The following is a 24,871-nucleotide window of genomic DNA, read 5'->3' as shown; positions in this document are numbered from 1 at the left end:
AAAGTATGTGTACAAAAGCCCGTGTCTGTATGGTGCAGAGCAGTGAGCTTTCCGTCCGTCTGTCCTCAGCACCATGGAGAGCGCGCTAACATGCGCAGCTGAGTCCGGTCTGGAGAGCTGATTCCCGCTGCTGCCAGAATGTGGAGGGAAAGAAAAAGCTTTATTGTGAACATTAAAGTGAACTCTCTCTGTCCATATAATGAGTAGGAGTGGTCACTGTGGAAGGGGTCGTGGGTAATGGAGAGCACAGGAGGGTGGGAGGGGGCTCGATCTGTTGCACACCGGGCTGATTTTCCTGCGGAGAGAAAGCGTCCAAGAGTGGGCAGACTGAGAGCTGAATCGTGACACTTGGAAAAAGAGAAAAACGCTGAGAAAAGGAGGAGCGACGCCCACCGAGCAGCGTCTGGAGTGAGTGGTGACATCAAATGTGGAGCCTTCAAAATACAAGCAGCTCGTGACACGCACGGTGAACTGAGAAACCCCGACACGAGGAGTAAAAACACACATGTGGGTTTTTCTTTCTTTTTTTTTTTCGTCCCAAATCAAAGTGATGAACATACAGATCGGGAGAAGAGCTTTGGAGCGCGGTGTGCAACAGAGCATGAGTGCCACTGCGGACACGGAGCACGCTGTGAGCAGCTGTGTTTATTCCACGAGTAAAGTGTCTTTTTCCTGCAGCTCCAGCTGCTAAACACATTTACCTTTGAAGGAAACTTTTCGTTCCGATGGAAACTGTTTTGATAGTTAATAGGAAATTTTTTTTCCATTCCTAAAACGACAACAACAACAAGTGTTGAGCTGAGGCGCGGATGAAGCAACAGATGCGGAGGATAAAGCCGTGAATCTTTCATGTGCATTGTGTGAGTAACAACTCCAAACTCCCCGCCACTCTCCTTACTCCGTGACCCTCCCATCTTAGGGACGACTCAGCACATTTGTGATGAGGATGTCCGCCGCTTGCGAGGAAGATCTGAGGGCTCCGCGGACAGTAAATTGATTTCTTCCTCTCTTTCCCGTGTGTGGAGAATGGCAGCTAAAAATATCCCGGAGATGTTACGATGAACAGGTTGTTGTTGTTTAGCTGAAACTTAAAGACCCGCGGAAAGATGCTCGGCTGTAGGACATTTTAATTCTCCTCACAGACAAAGTTCGACTGGGGCAGGAAAGAAAAAGAAAGGATCCGTCAGTGCTGATTTCTGTGGTTCATTCCGACCTACGTAGAGAACAGAGAACAGAGAGCAACAGACGAGCTTGGAAGCAGCTTGTTGATGGCACTGCGCACCGGGAGGACTTGGTTTGGGCAGGTCTTGCGCAGGGTCTCTCGGCTGCAAGGCTCCTGGTCCAGGCGCTCGAGCAGTCTCTTGTGTCTCTCCACGAACCAGGAGCAGGATTTGGGCTTCTGCCACCGGGATCACAACAAGGCGGGGGGCTCCAACTCCGGCGTTCACCGGAGCGCACCTTTCCGCGCCTCCGCCTCCAGGCGCTGTCCACACGGCTATTCCCACGCTTGCTGCGTCTTCCCGGAGAATCCGAGGGGACATGAGCCCCTCGGTCGCCGGTTCCTGTTGGCCATGAAGCGGCAAAACGTGCGGACCTTGTCCCTGATCATTTGCACGTTTACATACCTGCTCGTCGGGGCCGCTGTCTTTGACGCCCTGGAGTCCGACTTCGAGATGCGTGAAAAAGAGCAGCTGGAAGCCGAGGAGAAGCGTCTCCAGGGGAAATATAACATCAGCGAGGATGATTACCGCAAACTGGAGAGCATCATCATGGAGGCTGAGCCCCACAGAGCCGGGGTGCAGTGGAAATTCGCAGGGTCATTTTACTTTGCCATCACGGTGATAACCACCATAGGTAAGCCTAAACTCTAACATGTGTATAAATCTTTACAGGCTCACTGTGATCTTTGACGAGGACAGTTACATTTTTAGGGCGATAAAGCGGGCTGTCAGCAACAATTAGGGGAGAGCAGGAACATATTTACAGCACACGTCTGTAGGTAAAGTTTTAAGCAACATGTTGCAGCACTCGCTCCCTGCTCCAAAGGGAACTGCGCGGTGAGAATGGAGCTTTGTGTGTCATCAACCTCGTGAGATTTAAGCTCATGAACATCACCTGTAGGTTAAATTACGCGGAAGAATGACGTAGCGTGATGTGCTCGAGTGCACTGTGGAAACATACATCATTTCTTTTCGTGCAGCTGCACAATTTGAACTTTTAACGATGCGTCACCAGGAAAGTCTGACAGAGCAGATCGAGCTCAGGCTGCGAGACACCCCGAGACTGATCCTGAGAGGCCGGAGAGACAAAGCTGTGGCTGGAAGAAGAGCAGCGGGCGGTGTGTTGGTGCTGAAAGAGACAGTTCCTCTGAGAGCAGCCGCAGGCAGGACGAGAGTTCAGCAACTGAAACCTGACGTCACTCCTAGAGATCCTGCTCAGATCCTGCTTTTAAAAAGAAACAGTGTGTTTTGTCCCTGTGGTTATATTTACATTAGGTTTAATGGTTTGCCACAAGAACAAAAAAATGGACAGTGAACACTTTGCTCCAACTTGGCTACAAATGAAGACAGCTGCAGAGCCCGCCTGTGGGCACAAATCATCCTACTTTCCTTCCATTCCTTGCATTTATTTTTATGAGTCTCCTAAAATGCAACATACATCACATCAGTCTGACGCCCCTGGCTCTGACGCATGTGCGTCATAAAGGTTTATTTCAAGCTGGGAAGGAGGGGTAAACCGAGTTTGTCTTTGTTTACGCTCCACCGTCGGAGTGCATTTTAGTAATCATACTAACCATAATGTCAGATTGAAGCGACTTGTAATTAATTAGATTAATTGAAATGAACTCAGCAAAATAATAAAATAGAAAAAATCCGACCTTTTAATCAGCCCAGATTGAGATTGTAAAAAGCCCGAAACTCGAAAACGAACTTCTCTTTACGCAGAGGTCACAGAGACTCGACATGGTGTTATTCAAGATGATTTTCTTATGGGGAGGAGGACTAATGCACTAGACTCATAGTTGGCCAGGCAACACCTAAAAGAGACACCAGCACGGCGCAGTGAAGGTGGATCTACTTTTGTTTCCAGGCTACAACGAGAGCCATTGTAATATTCACGTCGGGTGAAGTGGCCACATTTACTGCAGCTCTGTGGGAGACAGCGCTCTTTATGCGTTATCATACTCTTAAGTTCCAACAGTTTAGAGGACAGCCCAACTTTTCTTTCTCTTTTTCCCCCCCTGCAACATGTGAAGGTCTGACCTTTGGTTGACTTCCTGGTGTGACGCGTTAAACTGAGGAAGAGGATGGGATTAGACACACAATTGTTTTGAGTCCACTAATGCAGGATGGAAATTATATTATTGTATCAGCCTGCAGTAAAAAAAAGAGACGAGAAAAGAACACTGTCCAAAAAGTTATTGATTGCAAGAGCTTCATTTCATTTTAGAAACGCACCACAAAGATAAAGCTGACACAGTCAGGCCGTTCTGCAAAATGTCGTTAAAATCAGTATTGACTTATAATTGCGGTTCCCTAATGTAAAACATCAGGGGAACAGAACACTCAGCGGGACTTCAGTTTGATTATTAATTTACAGGTACATTTAAAAAAAAGAAGGATACAGATAAACTTTCCTCTGTTAGACCCCCCCCCGCGGCCACCACCTTTTTTTATTTTAAAGGATTAGTTTAGCGTTAGTCTTGTGATGGTTTTGTTGTTTTCACCACGATAAACCCCAAAACAACAATAAACTGACCTCACTAAGAAGTAGTGTATGTGTACCTCACACCTGCCATATATTACTCATATTTGAATAGGAACGCTTCTTGAAATCAGATTGGATTTATTAGCACTTTAGATGACATATGTAAATATATTCCATTCTATTCTATTCTATTCTATTCTATTCTATTCTATTCAAAATTCATGCAGTACTGTGCAAAAGCTTTTTCATATTTTACAGTTCTACTTTCAAGGTGTCAGACTTTCTTGAATCTTTCTGAAAGTGCTCTTGAGCAAAAGTCCTCCAGCCTTTCTGAAGGTCTTTCAAAGTGTTTCTTTGGATTATAAGATGAACACAAGAGACAACTTAGCAAAGAACCGATTTTAAATTGTATTTTTAGGCACTTTGTTACTAGCAGGCTTTTGCAAAAGTACATAACGTGTTCCTGTTTCTTTTGTTGAATCTATAGAAAATGCCAAAGATCACTCAGTTTAAATGGAATACAAAAGTACTTTTGCACCAGAAACTGGACAAATGAAGGGCAAAAGAAGAAGCATCAGACCTAAAAATTATCTACAGCAGATGAACAGTGTTTGAAAGTCACGCCCTTAAGAAGCAGGAAAAATAAATGAAAGAGCCGACACAGAACCTGACACATACATCTGGTCCTTCAGTTCATCTACTGTGAACTGGTGGCTGTCAAAAACCCATGGTTAAGGAAGGGCAACAGGGAGAAAAGGGTGATGTCTGCCAAATTACATAAGAACCGAACAGAAAATCAGCTGCAACAGGTCACATGGACCCGATGAATCCTAATTTGACATTTTTGATTCAAACCCTCATCAGTATGTAAGCAGGAGGTCAGGTACAACAGTGAGTTTAGCTTCATTTTTCAGCATGACAATCATCCCAAACTGCACTACCAGTGGTGTAAAAGCACACCTGGATAGTAAAACACAGAGGGGAACAGTGTGGATTGGATTGACCTCCACAGAGGATCCACCTCAACATTATTCAAGCATTGTGGGTTTTCTTGACAGAAAAACAAAAGACAGTCGACATCCAAAGAAGAGCTTTGAAAGTCATTCAAGAGGCCTGGAGAATTATTCTTGAAGACTACTTAAAGAAATTACAGGAAAACTTGGCTGAGAAAGTCGAGGCAGCGTTGAAGAATAAAGATGACGGACTTTCAAGTGCAAGTGAGAATTGCACATTTGCTGTTTTTGTTTTATCTACTGTATCTACATTTATGTTTGCTATAACTCACTGCACCAATTTCCCATTTTTCTAGCAAAATATTTTAAAAAATTTAGGCGGAACCAAGACTTTTTTCACAATACTGCATAATATATATAAATGATTAACATAACTAATATGATATAGTGTATTTACTGGCATGGTACCCTGATATTTGCCTTTTTTAAAATTTATGTCAAATTAATGAAGGTCATTAAATGTGTTTCCAGGATTTCTAAGGGTCATATATCTGATCTCTCTGTGCCACAGAGCTCCTTTTTGGGGTTGCCATATTAGTGCTTGTGTTTTTTGTCAAATATGTCTCAATCCAGAGTTAAAAACTGTCCAAAAACAAATGCACAAATCCATCTGATTTACTGAAAACCACCAAACAGCTGTTTTAAGACATCATTTTTTATGTTAAAAATTAGTCATCCACCCAATGATTGAATGGTCCTAAAATGTACATCTGACCTGAAAGCAAAGGACTCTGTGCTTTAGAGCAGAAGCCTGCAAGATCACCAAACTTTGCTTTTTCATCAAGCAAGAGAGTTCTTCTTCTTCTCTGAGAAAAAACCCCCAAAAAACTAAGATGAAGCACAGACTGGACAAAATGGACAAAGACAGTTTTCATTAGATGAAACCGTCACCTGGTCATAGCAAAGTTCAGTGAGTTTGATATGTTCAATACTCTCAATGATATTACAGTAGGTTTTAGTCAGATGGCATTTATTTTCTTGGTGCCTTGGGGACACTATACAACTGGAAAGTCAAGGCAATCACAGAAAAGTGTCTTGATGTGAGTTTGATATCTTTTTTTGGTGATTTTCCAGCCACTTCAGACTTCATAAGGTAGACCCATTTCATCTGACACTCCAAGTAGGTTAAATCTTACTTGTGGGTCGTATTTGACCCAGCCGTTTGTGCCTTTAGGCAGTGGAGCTTTGATTTTTCTTTTCTCTCTCTGATTTGATGAGTTCACTCAATGATTGGATGGCACGCTCAAAAGTAACATTCATCTGACAGTGGAAACTTTAATTCTTACACTCCTACCTGTTCTCAGAAATAATGAAACCCGTTTTGTTTTTCCAGTCATTATTTCAGCCGCTAAAAGTGGAAGTAGTTTTGTGTGAAATGAAACTGCTGCAAAGATAAGGGACCAATTTAGGCTGTGTCAACTATGAGCTGTTTGTGGAAGCTAATTAAATTCAGTGTGAACACGAGGGACTATGCAAGTGAGGTACAAAGATCTCTATTAAGATATGTGGTACTACACGTTGTTTTTCTTGGTTATGTACATATACAGGGGTATAAAACACACACTATACACCGAATATCACATGACCCTATCGACAAGACAGGCTACCATATTACTGTAAAACCTGCCAGCATTCAGCCAAGTACATTCGTCATTGGCTCACTATAAATCTTTAAAGATCTTTCTATTAATATCGATGCATACCCCATGAGTCCAACTGCATCACATACTCATTGGTGATAAAGTAAAAGAAACCTTCTTTTATGAATCACCCATAAAGTGAAGTGAATAAATATTATATAAAATTATATACTGTATTTACTAGATAAATCCCAAAATAATGTAGTAATTTAATTTTGTTTTTTAAAAGAAAAATCTAGTTTTAAAGGAAAATAATTACTTCAGTATTGATCATCATTTAGAAAAAGTGTTTTGGTTAACATGAGCGAACAAACAAGCTGTGGGAAGGGCACTGCAAAGAAACCAAAGCAATTAACCTTCTCACTTTGTTTGGATTTTATATTAAAAATTATTTCCTGAGATAAATTGAGATAAATTCCCAATTCCAAGGTTACTGAACCTTTCATAAAATAAAAAAGAGGGAAATTAAGTATCAATTTGCATGTATGAGTTTTAATTTGCATAATTTTTTCAGTTTTTTCGTCTCAAACAACAAAAACATATAAGGCTGTTAGGATAGATGCTGTAGAGGTCTAAAACTCAGGTATCAAATATGATATACTTGGAGTTATGGGGTCAAAACTGAATAGATACAGTTTTTAATGGAGTTAACACTGGAAATGATTCTTTTCTATGTATGACCAGTGTGAATACAGTTCAGTTCAAATGCTACTGAAAATTCTTTACTGCCACAGCAGCAGTGGTAACAGGAGTTGGAGATAGTAGTTGTGGTAATAACAGGGAGAGCTGAAGGATGAAAAATCCTGAAGGTCAGGGCTGCACTTTAAATTAAGGATGTATACTTAATATACTTACAGAAGTTTTTTTGTTTGTTTGTTTTTTTTTAACCCTGGAGAACCCATGGGGTCAAATTTGACCCCATGGTTTCCCTAGAAAACCAATGGGGTCGGCTCTGACCCCATGGGTTCTCCAGGGTTAAATCTGGTCTATCATCTACATCTGGAAGCCTCACCTGGGCGTGCCTTAGGCCCAGGAAAAGTTATAGTGCAAGTCCGTGATCAGAAGCTAATTCTTATTACCATCATACTCCTGATCATGAGAGAAAAGGCCAGAGGCCTGAAACTGGAGCCCAGCTGTGATGATGTTAGTGCAGGTCTCAGCCTTAATATGTATAAAGGCCCTGAGATGACTTTTGTCGTGATTTACAGCTTTATAAATAAAACTGAATTGACTTGACTGTCAGAGCAGCTGTCTTGAGGGGCCCATCTCGGCTGCCAGGATGAAGCTGTAAGCACTCTGCGCAGCACCCCTCGATTCAGGCCGGCCTGCAAGTTCACTCTATTTATTTCTCGTGATTAATTGCTCCAAATGTAATGACAGCATGTGGCGAGCGCGAGGTGTTCTCGCCGAAACTCTGCTCAGAGGGAGAAGAGCAACAACAGCGTGCTATAGTGAGCATATACACCTGCCTCATGTTGCCAGGAGACTAAAGACAGCTTAAAAGGTGAAAGTCATCTCTGCCAAATGTCTGGAAATATCAACATTTGTCTATACGGTGGATATGAACAGTTCAGGGTATGACTGAAAACTGTCACCAGTTATATTTTTGGACAGTGACTCAAACTGTAACAAAATTCTTGTCAATATTAATGTGCCACATATGGTGTAATTATTCACTGTGTCCTGTTATGATGTGCCAAAACATTATCAAAGTGTTCCATGACACCCAGTCTAATAAAGGTTTATCAGTGTGAGCACCACTTTAAACCCTGATTAGATTTCAAACAAAAGCATAATGCTTTATAATCAAATATAAAATAAGGTCTTATAACTCAAATTAAAGATTTTTCAACCTCCTCTTTTACAGTTTGAACCATCAAAACTACAATTCATATTACATAAACAATATCAGCCAAATGTAAGAGAAAATAATGACAAAATCAGAGTAACATATTAGCAATTAGCATGACAGCATATGATTAGCATGAGCTAATCAAATTTGATTAGCATGAGCTAATCAAAGATAAGCATCTAGAGCAATGAGTCTTTTAGCTTTATCCTACATTATATTCAGAGTTTAGCGTGATAAACAAATAAAGGTATTCCTCCTTTAAGTTGATTTTAAAAAATAAATTGAGCTAGTAGAACAAGCATGCTAGCAGAGATTTCCACATCCAACGATGCTTTAGCTTAAATCTATAATTAGCAAACCTAAATGCACATATATAAACTAAACAGAAACAGTAATAACTAACAATGTGGGGGCTCATCTGGGAGAGATTTTTATTCCTTCTTTAGATTTTTTAACTGCTTTTATTTGTATAAAATGGCTAACAGGAAGAGTAGACTCATAACCTTTATTAGTTAGCATAACACACAGCTTCTGTAAAAGCTCTATGTTGTGCTCTAGGTGTTTAGGCCTGCCAGGGGTACACAGTATAGTAGTACCCTGCGCTACAGACAAGTTTAGCTTTGAAAAAAACTCCAGTGCCTTCATGAAGTAGCTGCGCTCAAACATTGCTGTTTAGTGCCGAGCAGGAAGTCAGTGTTTACAGGTTTACCTGTTTGTGGGGTTTTCCCCAGCGCTAACCCTTTTCACCTTAAATACAGTTTTGTGTATCACCAGTAACTTACAAATGTTGACCGTTGCAGCTGAGAAGTACTCTGTAGTAAAACGCTATTATTGTTATTGTCCACAGAGATACAAGGCTAGAGGAAACCTAAGGTGAATAGCTTAACAGGATTCAACAGTGAAACTGTGAAAGCCTATTTTCAGAAAAGTCGAGTCAAATGCTTTTATTTTGTAGTGCTCCATAAGTGAGTGGTGTCCTCGTAGATAAATTCATCACCCGTCCTTTCTAATGAAAGCTCTTTGTGAAGATGAGTCAGATGCTGCGTCTCTGTTGGAGCTATTGTGCCAGTCACAGTTTCCATTACACTGCAAAGCAACTGGCACTTCCAGCACACGTCTTCTTGCAGGCTTTGTGAACCTGCGCTCACTCACTGAAGCCGGTTTATGTAGCAGTCCACTCAGAGAGAGTACTTTATGAAGTGACCTGTTTAAAACAAGTCTTTATGGACTGTAAGGTTTTTATAATATCTATAAATTATCTAATGGTAGAAAAGTAGTGTGTAATTATTAACTGATTGTCAATAAAGGTCATACTGTTTTTACTGAATACGCTGAGGTGTATTGGTCATGGTGTGTATGACTTATGTAGATGGTATATAGATGGTATAAGGCATATTACATGTAATTGACATGCAATATGCAGATGTTTTAGGATCCATTTGCATAGGATGCACATCCTCTGATTGGTGTGATACTGCAGTCGGCCTACAAGCTGCTAAAAACAGCTTTTTGCTCGTCATCCTCTGGTTTGATAATAAACACTGTAATCTTGACAGGAATTGTTAGGTAGAGTCCTGGCAAAGTGAAGCATGCAGTGATTGTTGTGTGTTTATGTGTGTGTGTGTGAGATGGGCTGGAGGGTTAGTCTGGTAAGAGCTAAATACAGATTCAACTGTCCAACATGGACAATCTGTATGCACCTCAAGGACTGATAGGAGAGCTGGACATACAATGTATATTTTACATCACTGTTCAACTTTGCTTTTCTTGGCTGGCTGTGGTGCAGCAGTTACTGCACCTCCAGCTGTGCAGGTAAAATAAATATGAATTTTCTTGATGCTGTTATGAGCTGGAAAACCACGACTTTCACATTACTTTGCATAGACACATAAATCAAGGACACACGATTAGATGATTTCCTCTCTCAAGCAGTGCATGATGGAGTATACAGTGTATTTTAAATCTAGGTGATTTGCTCATTAATAATACAAGACACTGAGCAGCACGTTTATAATGATTAATAGCACATTATGGTACAATTAAGGATATGAATAAAGGCTTAAATTAAAAATGCCATAGTGTTTTTTTTTACTGATTTGGCAAGACTTTAGTTGTCATCAATCCAAACAACTGACTAATTCATTTTTTTAAGCTCACTTCTCAGATCATTTAAGAAGCAATGGAACAAAAATAACCACATTTCTATTCTGTAAAAGTGTACTAAATCTTCCCAGTCCTATAAGTAATCATTGTGACGTGTGTTAGTGGATATTTTTGAGACCTTTTTCCTGAACCACGAGGTTCAGCTCGGAGTTGGTTTCATTTTAAGAATTTAGACTAAAATGTGTCAACGACTGGCACAAAATATTGCGCAGACAAATGATCACTGCCTGGGATCGGGTCTACTTTTTCCCCTGTAATTTTGTTTGAGAACACACACCTCAGACTCTGATATACTTTGCTCTCATTAGCAAATGTTAGCGTGCTAGTCTATCCGGTCTTTAAGTCTGACTTCTTTAGCCGTTTCCAGGTCCAAACTCCGCTTCAGGTCCCAAAGTCAAACGAAAACTGCATCACTGACAGTTAAAAACTGTCTGAATTCTTTAATCTTTAATGAAATGATGAGTGTGGCTGCTCTACGTCCAGGCAGTTAGAAGTTAGCAGTGAGTTAACTCGCTAGTAGTGATGTGCGGATCGATATTGAAATATAGATTCTTCCGATACCAGTAATTAATGTTCTAGAATCGATTCTCATATTAAAATATCGATATTTTTGTACTTTGGGGGAAATTTGTAGTTTTTCATTAAGAGGAATGCAGTGGAAAGAGATTATATCATTCGGATCGTATAAATTGGAAGGAACTGCTTCCTCTTACGTCTTTCATAGTCATATGCGAAATACGGCTGTATAAATGTGTCGCAGCCCCTTGGCGTGCGCACTCACAACAATGGCTGAGCGTAAACGGAGTTATGTGTGGATGTATTTTACCTTCACAAACAGCCAAGACGCGATTTGCGATACATGTGGCAAGACAGTGAGGTTTTGTGGCAACACCACTAACCTCGTCAAACACCTCAGAGTAAATCATATCACAGAATATGATGAGCTTATGTTGAGGCAAACTGAAGAGGAGGAGAGGGACAGGTGCTGCTAGGGCGAGACAGACGTCTCTAGTGGACTCCTTTAGTGCTTCAGGCAGGCAACGTGTTCAAATAGTGCACAACTTCAGTTTTTTAATTTCTATATGATAATTCTGCATTATTAAGCAATAAGAACAAGTAGTCTGATGTCCTGTAATGATTATGAAGCTATATTATTATATTATTATTACAATTACATAATACAATTATATATTGTCTTATGAAATACAATGAAACATTAAGTTTTTGTACAGAGTATCGTTATTGGATCAGTATCGTCGATACCACCCTGAATTTTACTTGGTATCGGATCGGAAAGGAAATCAGTGGTATCGCACATCACTACTCACTAGTTTCCACCCAAACATAATATACCATGTTCTGACTGAGAGGTTTCTGAAAAATACAGCTCTGCTATCACTTCTGACATAAATGAAGACAGAAAACTAAACAGCAGTGACGTTTGTAGGGTTACTGAAGTTGGGCTAGTTGGTATATAATGACGTGGTGGCTAGTGACACAGCTATGGTTAGCATAATATAAACACATTAGCACAATGAAGCTGGAGGATAAATGCTAACTTTTTTCCACTCGATACAAGTTAACGTGAGGGTGCCTGATGGTCAGGGACAAATGCAATCGGATGGCAGGATGCTGTAAACAGACCAAACTTCAGTCAAGTGAACAACTGAGATAATCCATCAACAATACGAGGTTAGTCATCAATAAACTGCTGCATGGGCTGGGCTGTAGTTACATTGTCAGGTTCTAACAACTGATCTTTAAAATAAACAATGGTAATAAAAACCGAGAGAGGCCGACAGTGATCACTGTCTTTTTTAGGGGCTTGTTAAGATTAAACAGAACAAGATACAAAGCATTAAAACATGTTAGAAACACAACAGCCTTGATAAACGCACAGTAGTTTGGACCCAGAAGCAGGATTCATACGTCATTACTTAAAGACCGGATTAAACCGAGGTGATAAACTTGATAAACATTGGACTTGCTACAACAAAAAAAGTTGCAAAGAATAAAAAAACTAGGTAATGGAGATGTTCAGAAACTCACATCATGTTTATTAGGTACATCTTGCTGGTTCCAGGTTGGACTCCTTTATGTCTTTATACCTGGCTTAAGTCTTTGGGCTCAGGTGCATGTGTGGATCTGATGGGTTGTTAAAGACATCTGGTGAGAATTTCATGTCAATAGCACCTTTATAAATATATTTACTTAGAAAATTGGTGACATGTTCAATACTTATTTACACCCCCCTCCAACCACTCACACACACACAAACAAATGCTATGTGTTGCTTCATCACCTGTAAAATGTTTAAAATGACTATCAGCGTTTCCCGTATCACCAATGTAATAACACGGGCACAGAATATTTAAATGTACAATACTGAGTTCAATGAGACGATCCTCTCATATTTGTAAGAAATAATGTAGCATTTGCATCTGGAATGTGAAGTAACAATGTTCAGATTTTTTTCTTTTATGTTTTTTTTTATAGTATTTTAAAATTTTAAAAAATTTTTAAAAACACTGATCTAAAGAACGAGCAAGGCTTTTGCTACATGATTCTACTGTTGTTATCCCCTTGGCTACAGCGTTACGTTACCTGGGTGCATCCAGCAAGTTCTATCAATGATTAATGTCCTCTGAGGTTTTCTCACTTGATACTTTTTTTCATCCCCAGTATGCATGCTCAAAACGATGCTGTGAATTACAGCCAGTGTGTTTGGCAGCTGATAGCTGTAATTCCTCATTATGTTGGCAGAATTTATACTTGCCACTCCTCTGAAAACAAGAAAGTTGTTAATATACTGTCTGACTTCTCACTGAAAAATAACTTGAGCCGCTTACCCTAGCTGCACTTTGTAGCAAGTAGATTATTTTCACTTTGCTAGAGTGTCCTACCGGGAGCTTGATGGAGGTCTCCACGCAGATCGATGGGAATGTGTTTCTGTGGTGCTGATGCTCACTGTGGGAGTCACTCACTCCGGATCCGGTTGGTCTGTTTTCAACGCTCAGAGGGTAAACTGTTTGCATGAGGTCCCTCTGTGCAGCCCAGTTTGGCCCTGTGGCTTCATCCTAAAAATAAATAAATAGATAAATGAAAAGATATAAAGGAGTGTAGCATGCCCAGTCTGCTTATTTGTAAGAAGTGCTTCTCAGCCTGTGATAACAGCCGAATTTTCTCAGTCGCTGAAGACAGATTTTCTAACGTCTATCAAAATAACCTCAATGATGCACTAAAGATAAAAGTGAAGCTATCTCTGCTTTTGTCAAGCATGACTTGGCGCATGCCTGTGTAGGAGTCTTTCGGGGCCAATTGGATTCATTTCCACAATTGTAGGATGAAATTTCATGGACGGTAAGGCTGTTTTGCTAAGGTGAGCAGAGCTAATAAGAAGGTTGTGTGTTTCCAGGTTAACAAACGTAACAAAAACCCACATTTAGAGTAAATGTGAGTCAAGAATTTGAGATTCATATTTAGGACTTACCTAACACATTGTTTCCAGCAGTGACAAAGACTCAGAGATCTGAGGGGGGGGGGGGGGGGGGGGGGGTCTATGTTGTTGTTGCCTCTTCAGTGCACCTGTTGTCCCTTTCCCTCATATCCAGAGCAGGTGAAATTGATTAAAAACTGGATATTCCTGAAGTTTATTAATGCATGGTACCAGTGCAAACTGGTATCCTGATTGTGGATGGACAGAATAAAAAAAAAAACCTAATATAAATGACATAATTTACTGTTAATATGACTCCTGCTGCTACAGTATTGTAGTCTTATTTTAAAAAAAACTATGCAAGACACTGTTGTAATTGCTGGCTTTGTGCTTTTAGTTCTCCCAAAGAGATATCTACCTCACAAGAGCAATAAGCTTGAGGCTGAGGTAAGCAACATCTAGCTACAACAGCAGAAGAATTTCAAGCTTCAGTGCCCTGTGCTGTTCTTTCTCCCCATTAAACCACTGATTTCATCCATCACAACACTGTCAGTGCATGTGAATAGTATTTTATAAGCATGTTCTCATCCGTGTGAGGAGAGAAACCTATACTATAGATATATATATATGTGTGTGTTCACATCCCCCAGGGAGGGAGCCCTGCTCTCACAGCCAGAGTCTCTCGGTGTTGCGATGACTGGTTGTTCCACTCCAGCACTGACGAAACAGAGCGCAGAGCGCCTCACTCAGACTCGAGTGTGGTTCGGTGAGCTGTTGCTTGATGAACCGTAGTGCCTCTTTGTCGCAGGGGGGCACTGAGTCCAGGTGGCGTCCTTCTTAGGCAGCTTACAAGAGGAGCCATGCTGAATGGGAGAATGTGGGCGTGAGGGAAAATGTAGCTGGTATATAAAGTTTAACAAACACGGCTTTTACTTTCTTCTCATATGTGTATGAGTACCAAAAAATCCCACGTGTTTGCTCTTGTTACACAGGGTCTAATAAATATGCGCAGGACCTTTTACCATCCTCACATAAGACTCCAGGATCGAATGCCAACTTCAATACATATATTACTTAACTTTTTATATAACGTAACTAAAATGCAGTGGGCTTTGCTTATAAATTATACAAAATAATATCAACGCGGTATATTATGACTTTGAGGAGATGCATAACCACAGGTCAGTATTTCTTCAAGCATTAATGCTGGGTTATGTCACATACAGCAAGTTACAAAGACAAATCAAAGTTAAAGGTTTCAAGAGACACCACACTGCATCATCTGTTGGCACAAGAACACACTGTGGGACATTTAAATTCATGCGTCGTGCTGTTTAATATATGAGGAATGCCTCTTAATAGATAATCACTACAACTTCAAAAGAGATGAACCAAAAAAGGGTGAAACTTGAAGTACTTCTGCCTTCTGACTCATGAGCATCGTGGCTGTAAGCAGAAGTGAACATCAAAAATCTGATAGTTGTCTGCCAACAATTCAATTTAATTTTATTTATACAGCGCCAAATCACAACAACAGTCGCCTTAAGGCACTTTATATTGTAAGGTAGATCCTACAATAATACATACAGAGAAAAACTCAACAATCATATGACCCCCTATGAGCAAGCACTTTGGTGAGAGTGGGAAGGAAAAACTCCCTTTTAACAGGAAGAAACCTCCGGCAGAACCAGGCTCAGGGAGGGGCGGGGCCATCTGCTGGAGAGAGAAGACAGGATAACAGATTTGCTGTGGAAGAGAGCCCACACTCAGTGAGGTGACAGTGAGGCCTGAAGGAGCCCAGCATGTCTGGCCACAAAACAGAGATTTGACACAATAAAGGAAATATCTGCAACTGCTAAACATTTTAGTAACTCAAAGCAACTACTTGTTTAAAAATTAATCTAAGAGTAAGCTGGTACTCACTGAAGAGCTTCTATGTTTGCAGTCGTTGACCTGCCAGCATGCTGTAACATTACAATTAATTTGTCTGTGCATTTTATGTGCTCCCTGTCAATAAAATCTGGAGCTGATACATGCAGACAATCCCAAAAAGGAGTACTGAAAACTGGCACAAAAATGGCTACTTTTAGCTCTTTCCAAAAGCACGTGAATCCCCAAAGAGTCCAGTGTTAAAAATGCTCAACTCACCAGCATCAAAAAGCAAATAACTGGTACATGCTTGGGCCTCTGTGGATACATCAGAACAAAGACGATGTGTTCTGTTTTTTTAATGCTGTTATAGGTTTAAAAAAACAAGGTGTTATTATCTGTTTAAGCTGCAGGTTAACAGCTGTCTCTCCACCTAAATGATCACATTATCTGGCTTGTTGACTTGCTATCAATAACTAATCTAGGTTGCACTACACACACTGTAACCAACACTTATAGCTTAATACAGACCTTCCCAAAGTGTGGGGCCCGCTCCCTAGGGGGGGGGACGCAGAGCCATTGCAGGGGGGGGGACAAAACGCTTGGACACTGCTAGCACGGGGCAGCCACAGACACGCAAAGCAGGAGATGAAGCATCGCTGAATGTTTCCAAACCAACTTCATTCTAAGCCAAAGACTAGAAAATATAGTGAAGCATATCTTCCCTTTGGCTTCAGCTGCACAAGTGCTGAGGTAGGTCTCCCTGCAGAATTGGTTGGGGCTCTCCAAATCACGGACAAACAGTATCCCACAGCTGTTTATGTTTTTGAACCCATTTTGCACAGAGAGACATTTTTTGAAAAATGTATTGATAGCAGTGTTGAATATTATTACACATGAAAAAAACAACTACACGTAAAATAATTACACCATGACGCCTCTGCCTTTCTAAATGGAGGGACAGTAACTGCCTGTGTATATGTCAGCGTGTAAAACCTGCAGACAGTCAGATTAACAGTATTGTGTCTCTATCTGCCATTCTGCAATTCATCTCATGTAAACAATAACGTGGAAAAAGGCACATACCTTTGACGTTTTGTGATGAACTCTGTATTCCTCGTCCATGCGTAAACGCAAAAAAGGAGTTTTAAAAAAATCTCCGTTTTCGGTGATTCGAAACGCCGTTTACGTGTGGACGAAACAGCTGCGCTTTCAAAAATACCCGTGTAGGTGTGGACGTAGCGTGAAAGAGTTAGTAGTTTATTTTATTACTACCTGTAATTTATTGCAGATTACTTGTATTTGCTTAATTTTTTACTAAATGTTTGAGGTGTGAAATAAACCGCAATGGAGCAAAATATGGGTGTGTGTGGTTGGAGGATGTGTGCGCGCGTGTGCGTGCGCGCGTGCGGGGGGGCGCGAACATTTTTCTTGTAAACAAAGGGGGGCCCAGCAAAAAAAGTTTGGGAACCACTGGCTTAATACAATGTTACAAGTTCTGTTCGACCTTCCAAGGTGTTTTTTTTTCCAACTTGAGCTGGTGTTCAAGTGAATTTTCAAGTCGCAAATATGTTTATCTGATTTGTGATTCTACAACACAACAGGTGGCACGTTGCTGCTGTCGTATTCTTCCTTCATGCTGAATGACCAGAGTGTCATCGAACCCTTTGAAAATGATGAGCGTTTCAGTAGCAACAAATGAGCGTGCACAGGAAATCTGTGGGATGGTCAGTAGGAGTTATCCAAAACGTTTTCTGTCCTAAAGTGTGTTACACTGAGAGGTTCCTGTGAACGTCATCACCTGAATCCAAGTCGTATTTCCCAGCAGTCTGGGATTAAAGTGGACTGTGCAACAAAGATCTGACATTTAGCTCACGTCATCCTTTGGCTGCTGGTTGCATTTTGATCCACTATGGCCGCCCCAGGCTGTGAGTCAGCATGGCAAACTATACAGCTGCCAAACTGCTGGGTGTTCCTGCTTGCAGCTCAGACACAAAGAACGTTTTCTTTTCATCTTATTGTTATGTTCCTGAAGTCTCTGACATGTAATTCCTATAAAGGGCCTGCGTATAACACTGCACAGGTATTTTATGTAATTTCTCAGCACATACATTGAGAGCGCCGATGACCAATGCTACTCCACCTGCTGTTAATTCTCTCCCGCTGGACCCTGACAGTCATCTTCACTATGCCGCTCTGCACTGTAATACACTCCCACACGGTCTTATCTCAACCACTTTATTCCATCTGTAGAAAGAGTGGGAGTGTGTGGTCTCCCGTATGAGTTATTGCCACGGAACAGCAGCATGAAATCGGCGTCGGTGGCTTGCGCACAGTGTGTGGTCCGCTAGTGTTTTTGATACACGAGTAGTGCCTCTGATACTAAATGTGGGACCCCCAGAGGGTGAAATACAAATACAGAGTAAAAGCACAGTGACAGTAGAGTTACATAGGTTGGAAAAAACAAATAAAGCAGCGTGGCGTGGGCTTTAATTCTCACAGTATCGCCTGCATTATAAACCACAAACAGTGTGGGTGCATGTGAACTTATTTTGCTCTGAATTGTAGGACTAATAAGGTCATACTACTTTAATTTAACAATGAAAAGGAATTAACACGGTGCTGCACTGATTATGCAACGCACGCTTTTAGAGAGCGCTGAAAAATTATGCATGCAGGTGGCCGGCTTTGCAATCCAGTCAGCCGCATAAAGAAACGTGAGTGCGTCCCATAGAAACCGCTGGCATTTCAGGCAAATTTTCCATGCACGCACCTCATTGATAGAGCACCTGTACATAAATGTGGTACATTTGAGCAACATTATAAGGAAAATGATGTCTTCTATCATTCCTGGAAAGTGGGAAAATATGTAATGTTGTTTTGTGGAAAAATTGAGTTCACGCTTCCCATCAAAAGATGGCAAAAAGAACTTCTTGTGTTTGTCTCGTACGTTGAAATATTCTCTCCTTATAAAACAGAACTGAATGAACTCTGTTTAAAATTCACATCACTTCAATATGCAATCTGGACTCATGTTCATCCCTGCTCCAAGTTTTTTGTACTTTGTATGAGTCACAGTTTTTTTGTTGTTTACCTTTTACCAGGCCTTGGTGCAGCCCCCTCAGGTTATCCTCTGTCTGAAACAAGCCATCTTAGCTCCTTTCTCCCTCGCTTTAAGCCTGCTTTTCCTAGATCAGAAAAAATGTGTGCATATTCTGACCTACATACAAATATAAACTCATGTAACTCATTGTATTGTTCAAAAAAACAGTTTGAGGTGATTCAAGATTTGTGATACGCTGCGTTATCCAGCTGGAATCAGACGATTGCTACACTGTCAGTATAAAGGGATGAACATGAACAATGCTCAGTTTCTACTAAGGGGTCAAAGCATGCCAGGAAAAGGTCTGCCATGTCATTACACCAGCACCATGCTTCCATATTGTTTAAGCCAAATTCTGACCTTACCGACCGAATGTCACAGCAGGAATCGAGACTGAACGAGGAAAGATTTTCCAATCTTCTATTGTCCAATTTCTGATGAGGCCATGTGAACTGTGGTGTAAATTTCCTGTTCCTAGCTGAGAGGAGGAATCCGGATGTGGTCTTCTGCTGCTGTAGCCCAAATGCTTTAAGGTTTGACACGTGCATTTAGAAATACTCTTTCTTTGATGTAATGAGTGGTAATTTCAGTCCCTGTTGCTTTCTTATCAGCTCAGAGCAGTCTGGCATCAGCAAGACATTTTCACCCAAAGAACTCCTGCTCAGTGGATATTTTCTCTTTTTCAGACCATTAGAGAATGGTCTGAAAAAGACCATTCAGTAAACCCTAGAGATGGTTCTGTGGGAAAATCCCAGTAGATTGTTTCTGACGTACCCAGTCCAGCCCATCTGGCAGGTCATCTTGACCATGTCTTACACACCTCGGTGCATTGAGTTGCCATGTGATTGACTGCTGTAGCAAAATAGGGACGAACATTCAAAAGCAAATCATACGTTTTAAGGATGAATACAATTTCAAATAGATAAAAGAAAATGAGACTTAATGTTGATGTATTAGAGGGGTAAAGTCCCTTTTAATTAGACCAGTGCTGAAGCCTGAGATTCTACTTTTTGAGCTGTTCCTTGGTAAATTTGTTAGTGTGCGTAGGATGATTATCCTGTTGACTTTGGGACACGTGGCCCCACCTTATCGCCAAGAACCCTTTGATATAACGCGGAACTGTTAGTAGAATCAATGAATGCAAGCTGTCCTGTTCCTGAGGGAGAAAAGCAACGGTAACGGTAGCACCACAGTTCAAAATTGGTTTGACGTTTTTTCCTGGAAATTTGCATCACACCTGCAGACTTGTTACTCTGTCTCTTGTTTGTCTGTCTAGACTAGAGCATGTCATTCCTACTTTCTTTATCTTGGCCCATATGTTCATTGATCAACAGCTGTAATAATTAATTGCAGATATTCTAAGAAATTGTAAGATTACAGGAGACTTCTTTATTTTTATCTTTTTAAACAATCTTGAACAGTCTGCAGTTTGGCTTAATACGTCATTGGGATTGAACACAACATAAAGATGATTTTTCTTCTTTTTAAAATCCATTTCCTGCTCACAGGCATCCATAAGTTCTTTTCTTTTGAAGGCCTTCTTTAAAGTCTTAACACGATGGTACCACACTTCAGTAGCAAAGGAAACACGAGGTCCTTGATGTCAGAGGTTTAAATAAGATATAATCCACCTGCCACTCCATTTGGGGGTTCTACTCTCTGGGACCTAATCTGGAAATCTTGAATCTTCCTGATGAATTTCAATTTCTGATGAATGTTTCAAATATGTAAGTACCTACAAAAGGCCTGATTAGCTTTAAGTTAAGTGTGCTGAAGTTAGATGCCATAAAAATACTGGCAAATCTTTGTGTGGTGTACCAGGCAGAAGTGAAGGTGGAAAACAGCGAAGCCAGTTTTCAGTTGCAGACAAGCTGTAACGTGGAGCCAAGAGTCGACGGGCTGACCATTAGTGAAGGCTGCCTGGCTGTTGCGGATCAACACTATCACAGACCTGCTGGGATGTGCGTCCTTTGTCTCTGAATTGCAAAAACTAACTGAGACCTCAGTTGGATATAACTTTCTAACTAGAGAAAGTCATGTCGATGAGACTTGAGAGAGGCAACAGCGGCCTACCCAGCGGTGTAGTGGTGTCCATTTCGCTGGGGAGGTGATTTTAGTGAGAAGAGTGTGAATGTCTGTTGCTTAGCAGCACTCAGTGACCATATTTCCCGATGCTGGGCAATGAGCGTCATTAGGTGCAGCCTAACAGGGGGATATACAGTGACACCTGGGACAGCTCAGAGTCCTGCCAGGAGCAGGCTGCAGGATGTGAATGCTACATGACGAATTTGTACTAATTCTGCACCGGGAGGATTGTGATGACCACGCTGCGCTGTGGCTGCTGCAGAATGCATTCAGCGAAATGTTCTCTACAGAGGTTTAATTGGCATTTTATAGGACGCACGGGGAGATTATGCTTTGAAGTTAATGGCAGTTTTCAACAGTGAGTAGAGCAGAGCTGATGTTGGTACTGTGCTCCAGGTTTCTCGTGATTTGTTTGTTCGCCTCATAGAACATAACATTACAATTAATCTTGCCTAAAGCACATTTCGAGTTTGTATCTGTATGAAATAGTGTCAGAGAAAGTCCCCTTTGTACATTTTAATTTGTTGGGGTCATTAACTCTAAAACATGTAATAAGAAAGTAAAGAGCGAGCTGAAGAAGCAGAGAAACAGAATAACATTTTAATAATGAACTGAAAAAAATCTAAAAACTAATAAACGCAATAAAGGAAATGAAAAAGATGAGTGGGCAGTATACAGTAACCACTAATCAGCCCCGACTTGTCTGCATGTATAGTACACGTATTGTGTACTACAGGCACCCTTCTCCCTAAAACAAGCAGCAGATCCTTTGGGACCTGTAGACTGTGCAGTACGTGGACTGTGTTATGTTTCCTGAGCCATTCTTGAGGAGTTTGTGATGTGGCAGGATGCAGAGTCAAGCAAGGGGAGCCTGCTTCTCGTGTTACTATGGGAAAAACACAAGAAATAAATTACCACCAAAGCCTGTATATAAAAGATGGAAGTAGTCACCATGATGACAGGACTCTGCATTTTGAAGCATGAAAATTAAACATCATTTTGACATAAAACCATGTTTTAGTTATCATCTAAAATCTCCAAGCTTGGTTAGCAAACTGCATTCAATCATCCATGAGGGTGAAAACCTTTTTCGTTTGTCTTTATTTCTTTCGGTAACACTCTGAAAAGCTTCATTTTCTTACCCCAGAGATTTCACCTTGATTACCAGAGATGAAATTATCTAATGAAAAGTTTTGTATTACATTTTGCAGCAATGACTACCTCTTGATTTATTTGGGAGTATTATAGTTAGATTATTCATTAATTGCTTATCAACATTCATTTTATAAATAAGTGAACAGATTGTATTGATGTGAAATTGTTGTTCCATAGCAACCAGTTACTCTTGTCTCATTAGTTTTATTTCCAGCACGGTTAATTAACTAACTGGAAAAGTGATGTGAAAGCGAGTGACTATTGGATTCACCATGAAGCTACGAACACAACTGGATACTTGTTGACAAACTAACTGTAGCAACATGTCTGCAGGAGGTGAAACATCCAAACAGTAAAAAATAACAACCAACAAACTAATAAACAAAAAATAACATGTTGTTAATTCTGGATATCATCAAAGCATTTTCTTAAATTCCAGAAAGTTGATTGGATCCAGTTGGACACTGCACATGAACAGAATCAACAGTCTGGCATTTCTTTCCTGAATTACTGAATAAACGGTAAATGGACAGATTCTTATTTAGTACATTTCTATAAAGCACTCAAAGTGCTTTATACAACATGCCTCATTCACACAAGCACTTTCTTCTATGCTTAAGTGCTTTCTATCTACCATTCACACGCACTCACACTCGCATGGATGCATCAGAGAGCAACTTGGGGTTCGTATCTTGCCCAAGGATATTTGGCAGTGGAGCAGCCAGGGATCAAACCACCAACCTTCTGATAAGTAGGTGACCTGCATCTCCTGAGCTACAGCTACCCCAGTATGCACCATAACATCTTTTTTAAATTTACCAACTAACACTATATTATATATAGATTTATATATCTATATATAATCAATAACAATATTTCTATTTCTAGATATTACTAGATATTTCTGGTGATATCGAGAAAAAACATTACACATCATTTTATGAGACTTTTTTTTCTCAGATATTTTTATTAAATTGAAGCAACAGAGAAAAACGGATACACACAGAAATGTTAAACAACAAACAAGTAGGTTTCACAATGATTGTTTGAACTGAAATAATAGAATACAGATTAATGACACACTCACATATCTTGTAATTGCTTTTATCAGTGTACCCCCTACCCATACCACATTTATGAGACTTTTTTAATTTTCTTTTTTTACATATGATCTACAGACTTTTTTGAATATTTTCAGTATTAATTAATTCAGTATTAAATATAAAATTGGGTATTGGGCAAATGCGCTATCCAAATGCTTTGTTAATTTCTAAATATTCTTTCTTTAAGCATCTTCTAAATACTTAGAATAGTTCTTTCTAATTATTCCAGTATTACAGCCTTTACTAAAAAGCAGTGTTTTGTGACATAGGAATAACAACAAACTGTGCTGTAGGGGAGTGTAGAACCACAGTCTTCAGTGATGAAGCATTAAATCCATATGGCTCTTGCTGGTAATTGTCAGCTAAGAGCAAGAAAGTCTCTCTGCACAGCACTAATTACTGGCTTTTACTTTACTGACAGTCCATCGACATTTTCCTTCACTGTTTATTGGTGAAATATTGGTGATGTTTCAGTATCTGTTACTGGAAATAGCTATTGCTTTTCATTGTCCCGTTAGACTAATCTATAATGTAATTTAATAAGTAATATGATTTTCTGTAAGAAAATCATATTACTTATTAATCTTTAATAGTGAGATGAAGCTCACATAATATGTACAATATGATATGATCATAATAATATGATCATCAATCTAGGTGAATTGTGGTTTATTCAAATCTATGTATTATTTTCATAGATTAAATATTATATTTTAATAACAAAATCTATTGTTCTTGTAAAGACCTAAAAACAGACAGCCTATGTCAGTGTTTTTTTCACAGTCAGCAAGCAGCTTCTACACCAAACACCTAAAGGCTCCACACTCACTGCAGTACAGTGAACAAATAAACAGAGTTTCCTTAACACAGGGTTGTCCAGACATAACAGTATCAGCTTCACTGTCGTGTTATTATTGTGTTCTTGTGGCCACAGTCTGAAAAAGCATTTCAGCTGAAGAATTTCTTCATCCTCACCATGACCTATACAATCTCAGGTAACCCTTAAAATGTTTCAAGTCAGGCTGTCTATGATTTGGTTACATATTTACCCCCTGGTACACTCAAATAGAATTCGTGTAGAAGAACTGTAAGGCCAAAATTCACGTAAATCAGTTCAAAGCATCTTCTGCTTCCTGAAACTTTGCTTGTTTTGCATGTTGCTAAAATGCAACATCACGCTAACCCTACCACTCAGAGGCAGAGAGAGGTTAAAAGACACCTCAATTAAATGCTTACATGTAAAAATTGTTCTGCAGTCAACAATACAAGTTTTCTTTTTAAGTGTTTTCAGAGTATGGTTTAAAAATAGCAGTCCAAGCTACTTTGCCTGAAAGCAGAACAGGTTTGGTTGCATGCAGGGAGCCATCCTAGGCGTCCAATTTCTTAAGATTTTTCTATGCTAATCTTAATTGGCTCATACTTTTCTTTTTTTACTCAGAACACCTGCTGTCTACCTGCTGTCTACCTGCATCTATTCTCTCCCATATCTGTTTGGGTATTTTCCTTCTCTTCATCTGGTTTAACCCTCTGAGGTCATCATAAGTAACACACCTGACCCTACCCCACCTTACGTATTTGTATGTGTAAGAATATTCATTTTATGTCCCCTGATTACCAAATCATTAGAGAACAATTTCATAAAGACAAAAATTACGTAATCAGATTAAGAGTTAGGGTTATCTCTTTGTGACCTATTTGTGCCCTACATGTTAACTAGACTTGCTGTTTTCACTGCTGCAATTCT

The 24,871-nt window shown here is 40.1% G+C and overlaps 1 protein-coding gene across 1 annotated transcript in view; it reads left to right on the top strand.

Annotated features, from left to right (window-relative positions):
* The first annotated feature begins 872 nt into the window (after positions 1–872).
* Positions 873–24,871, top strand: part of kcnk9 (potassium channel, subfamily K, member 9) — a 52,110-nt gene continuing 28,111 nt past the window's right edge. The window contains exon 1 of the mRNA XM_065469915.1: positions 873–1,854. Within this exon, the coding sequence (XP_065325987.1) occupies positions 1,269–1,854 (586 nt within the window). The 5' untranslated portion in view covers positions 873–1,268. The remainder of the gene's footprint in view (positions 1,855–24,871) is intronic.

This window comes from Pelmatolapia mariae, linkage group LG22 (genome assembly GCF_036321145.2).
Source record: "Pelmatolapia mariae isolate MD_Pm_ZW linkage group LG22, Pm_UMD_F_2, whole genome shotgun sequence".
Classification (NCBI taxonomy): domain Eukaryota; kingdom Metazoa; phylum Chordata; class Actinopteri; order Cichliformes; family Cichlidae; genus Pelmatolapia; species Pelmatolapia mariae.
This window is presented reverse-complemented; position numbering and strand designations above follow the sequence as displayed.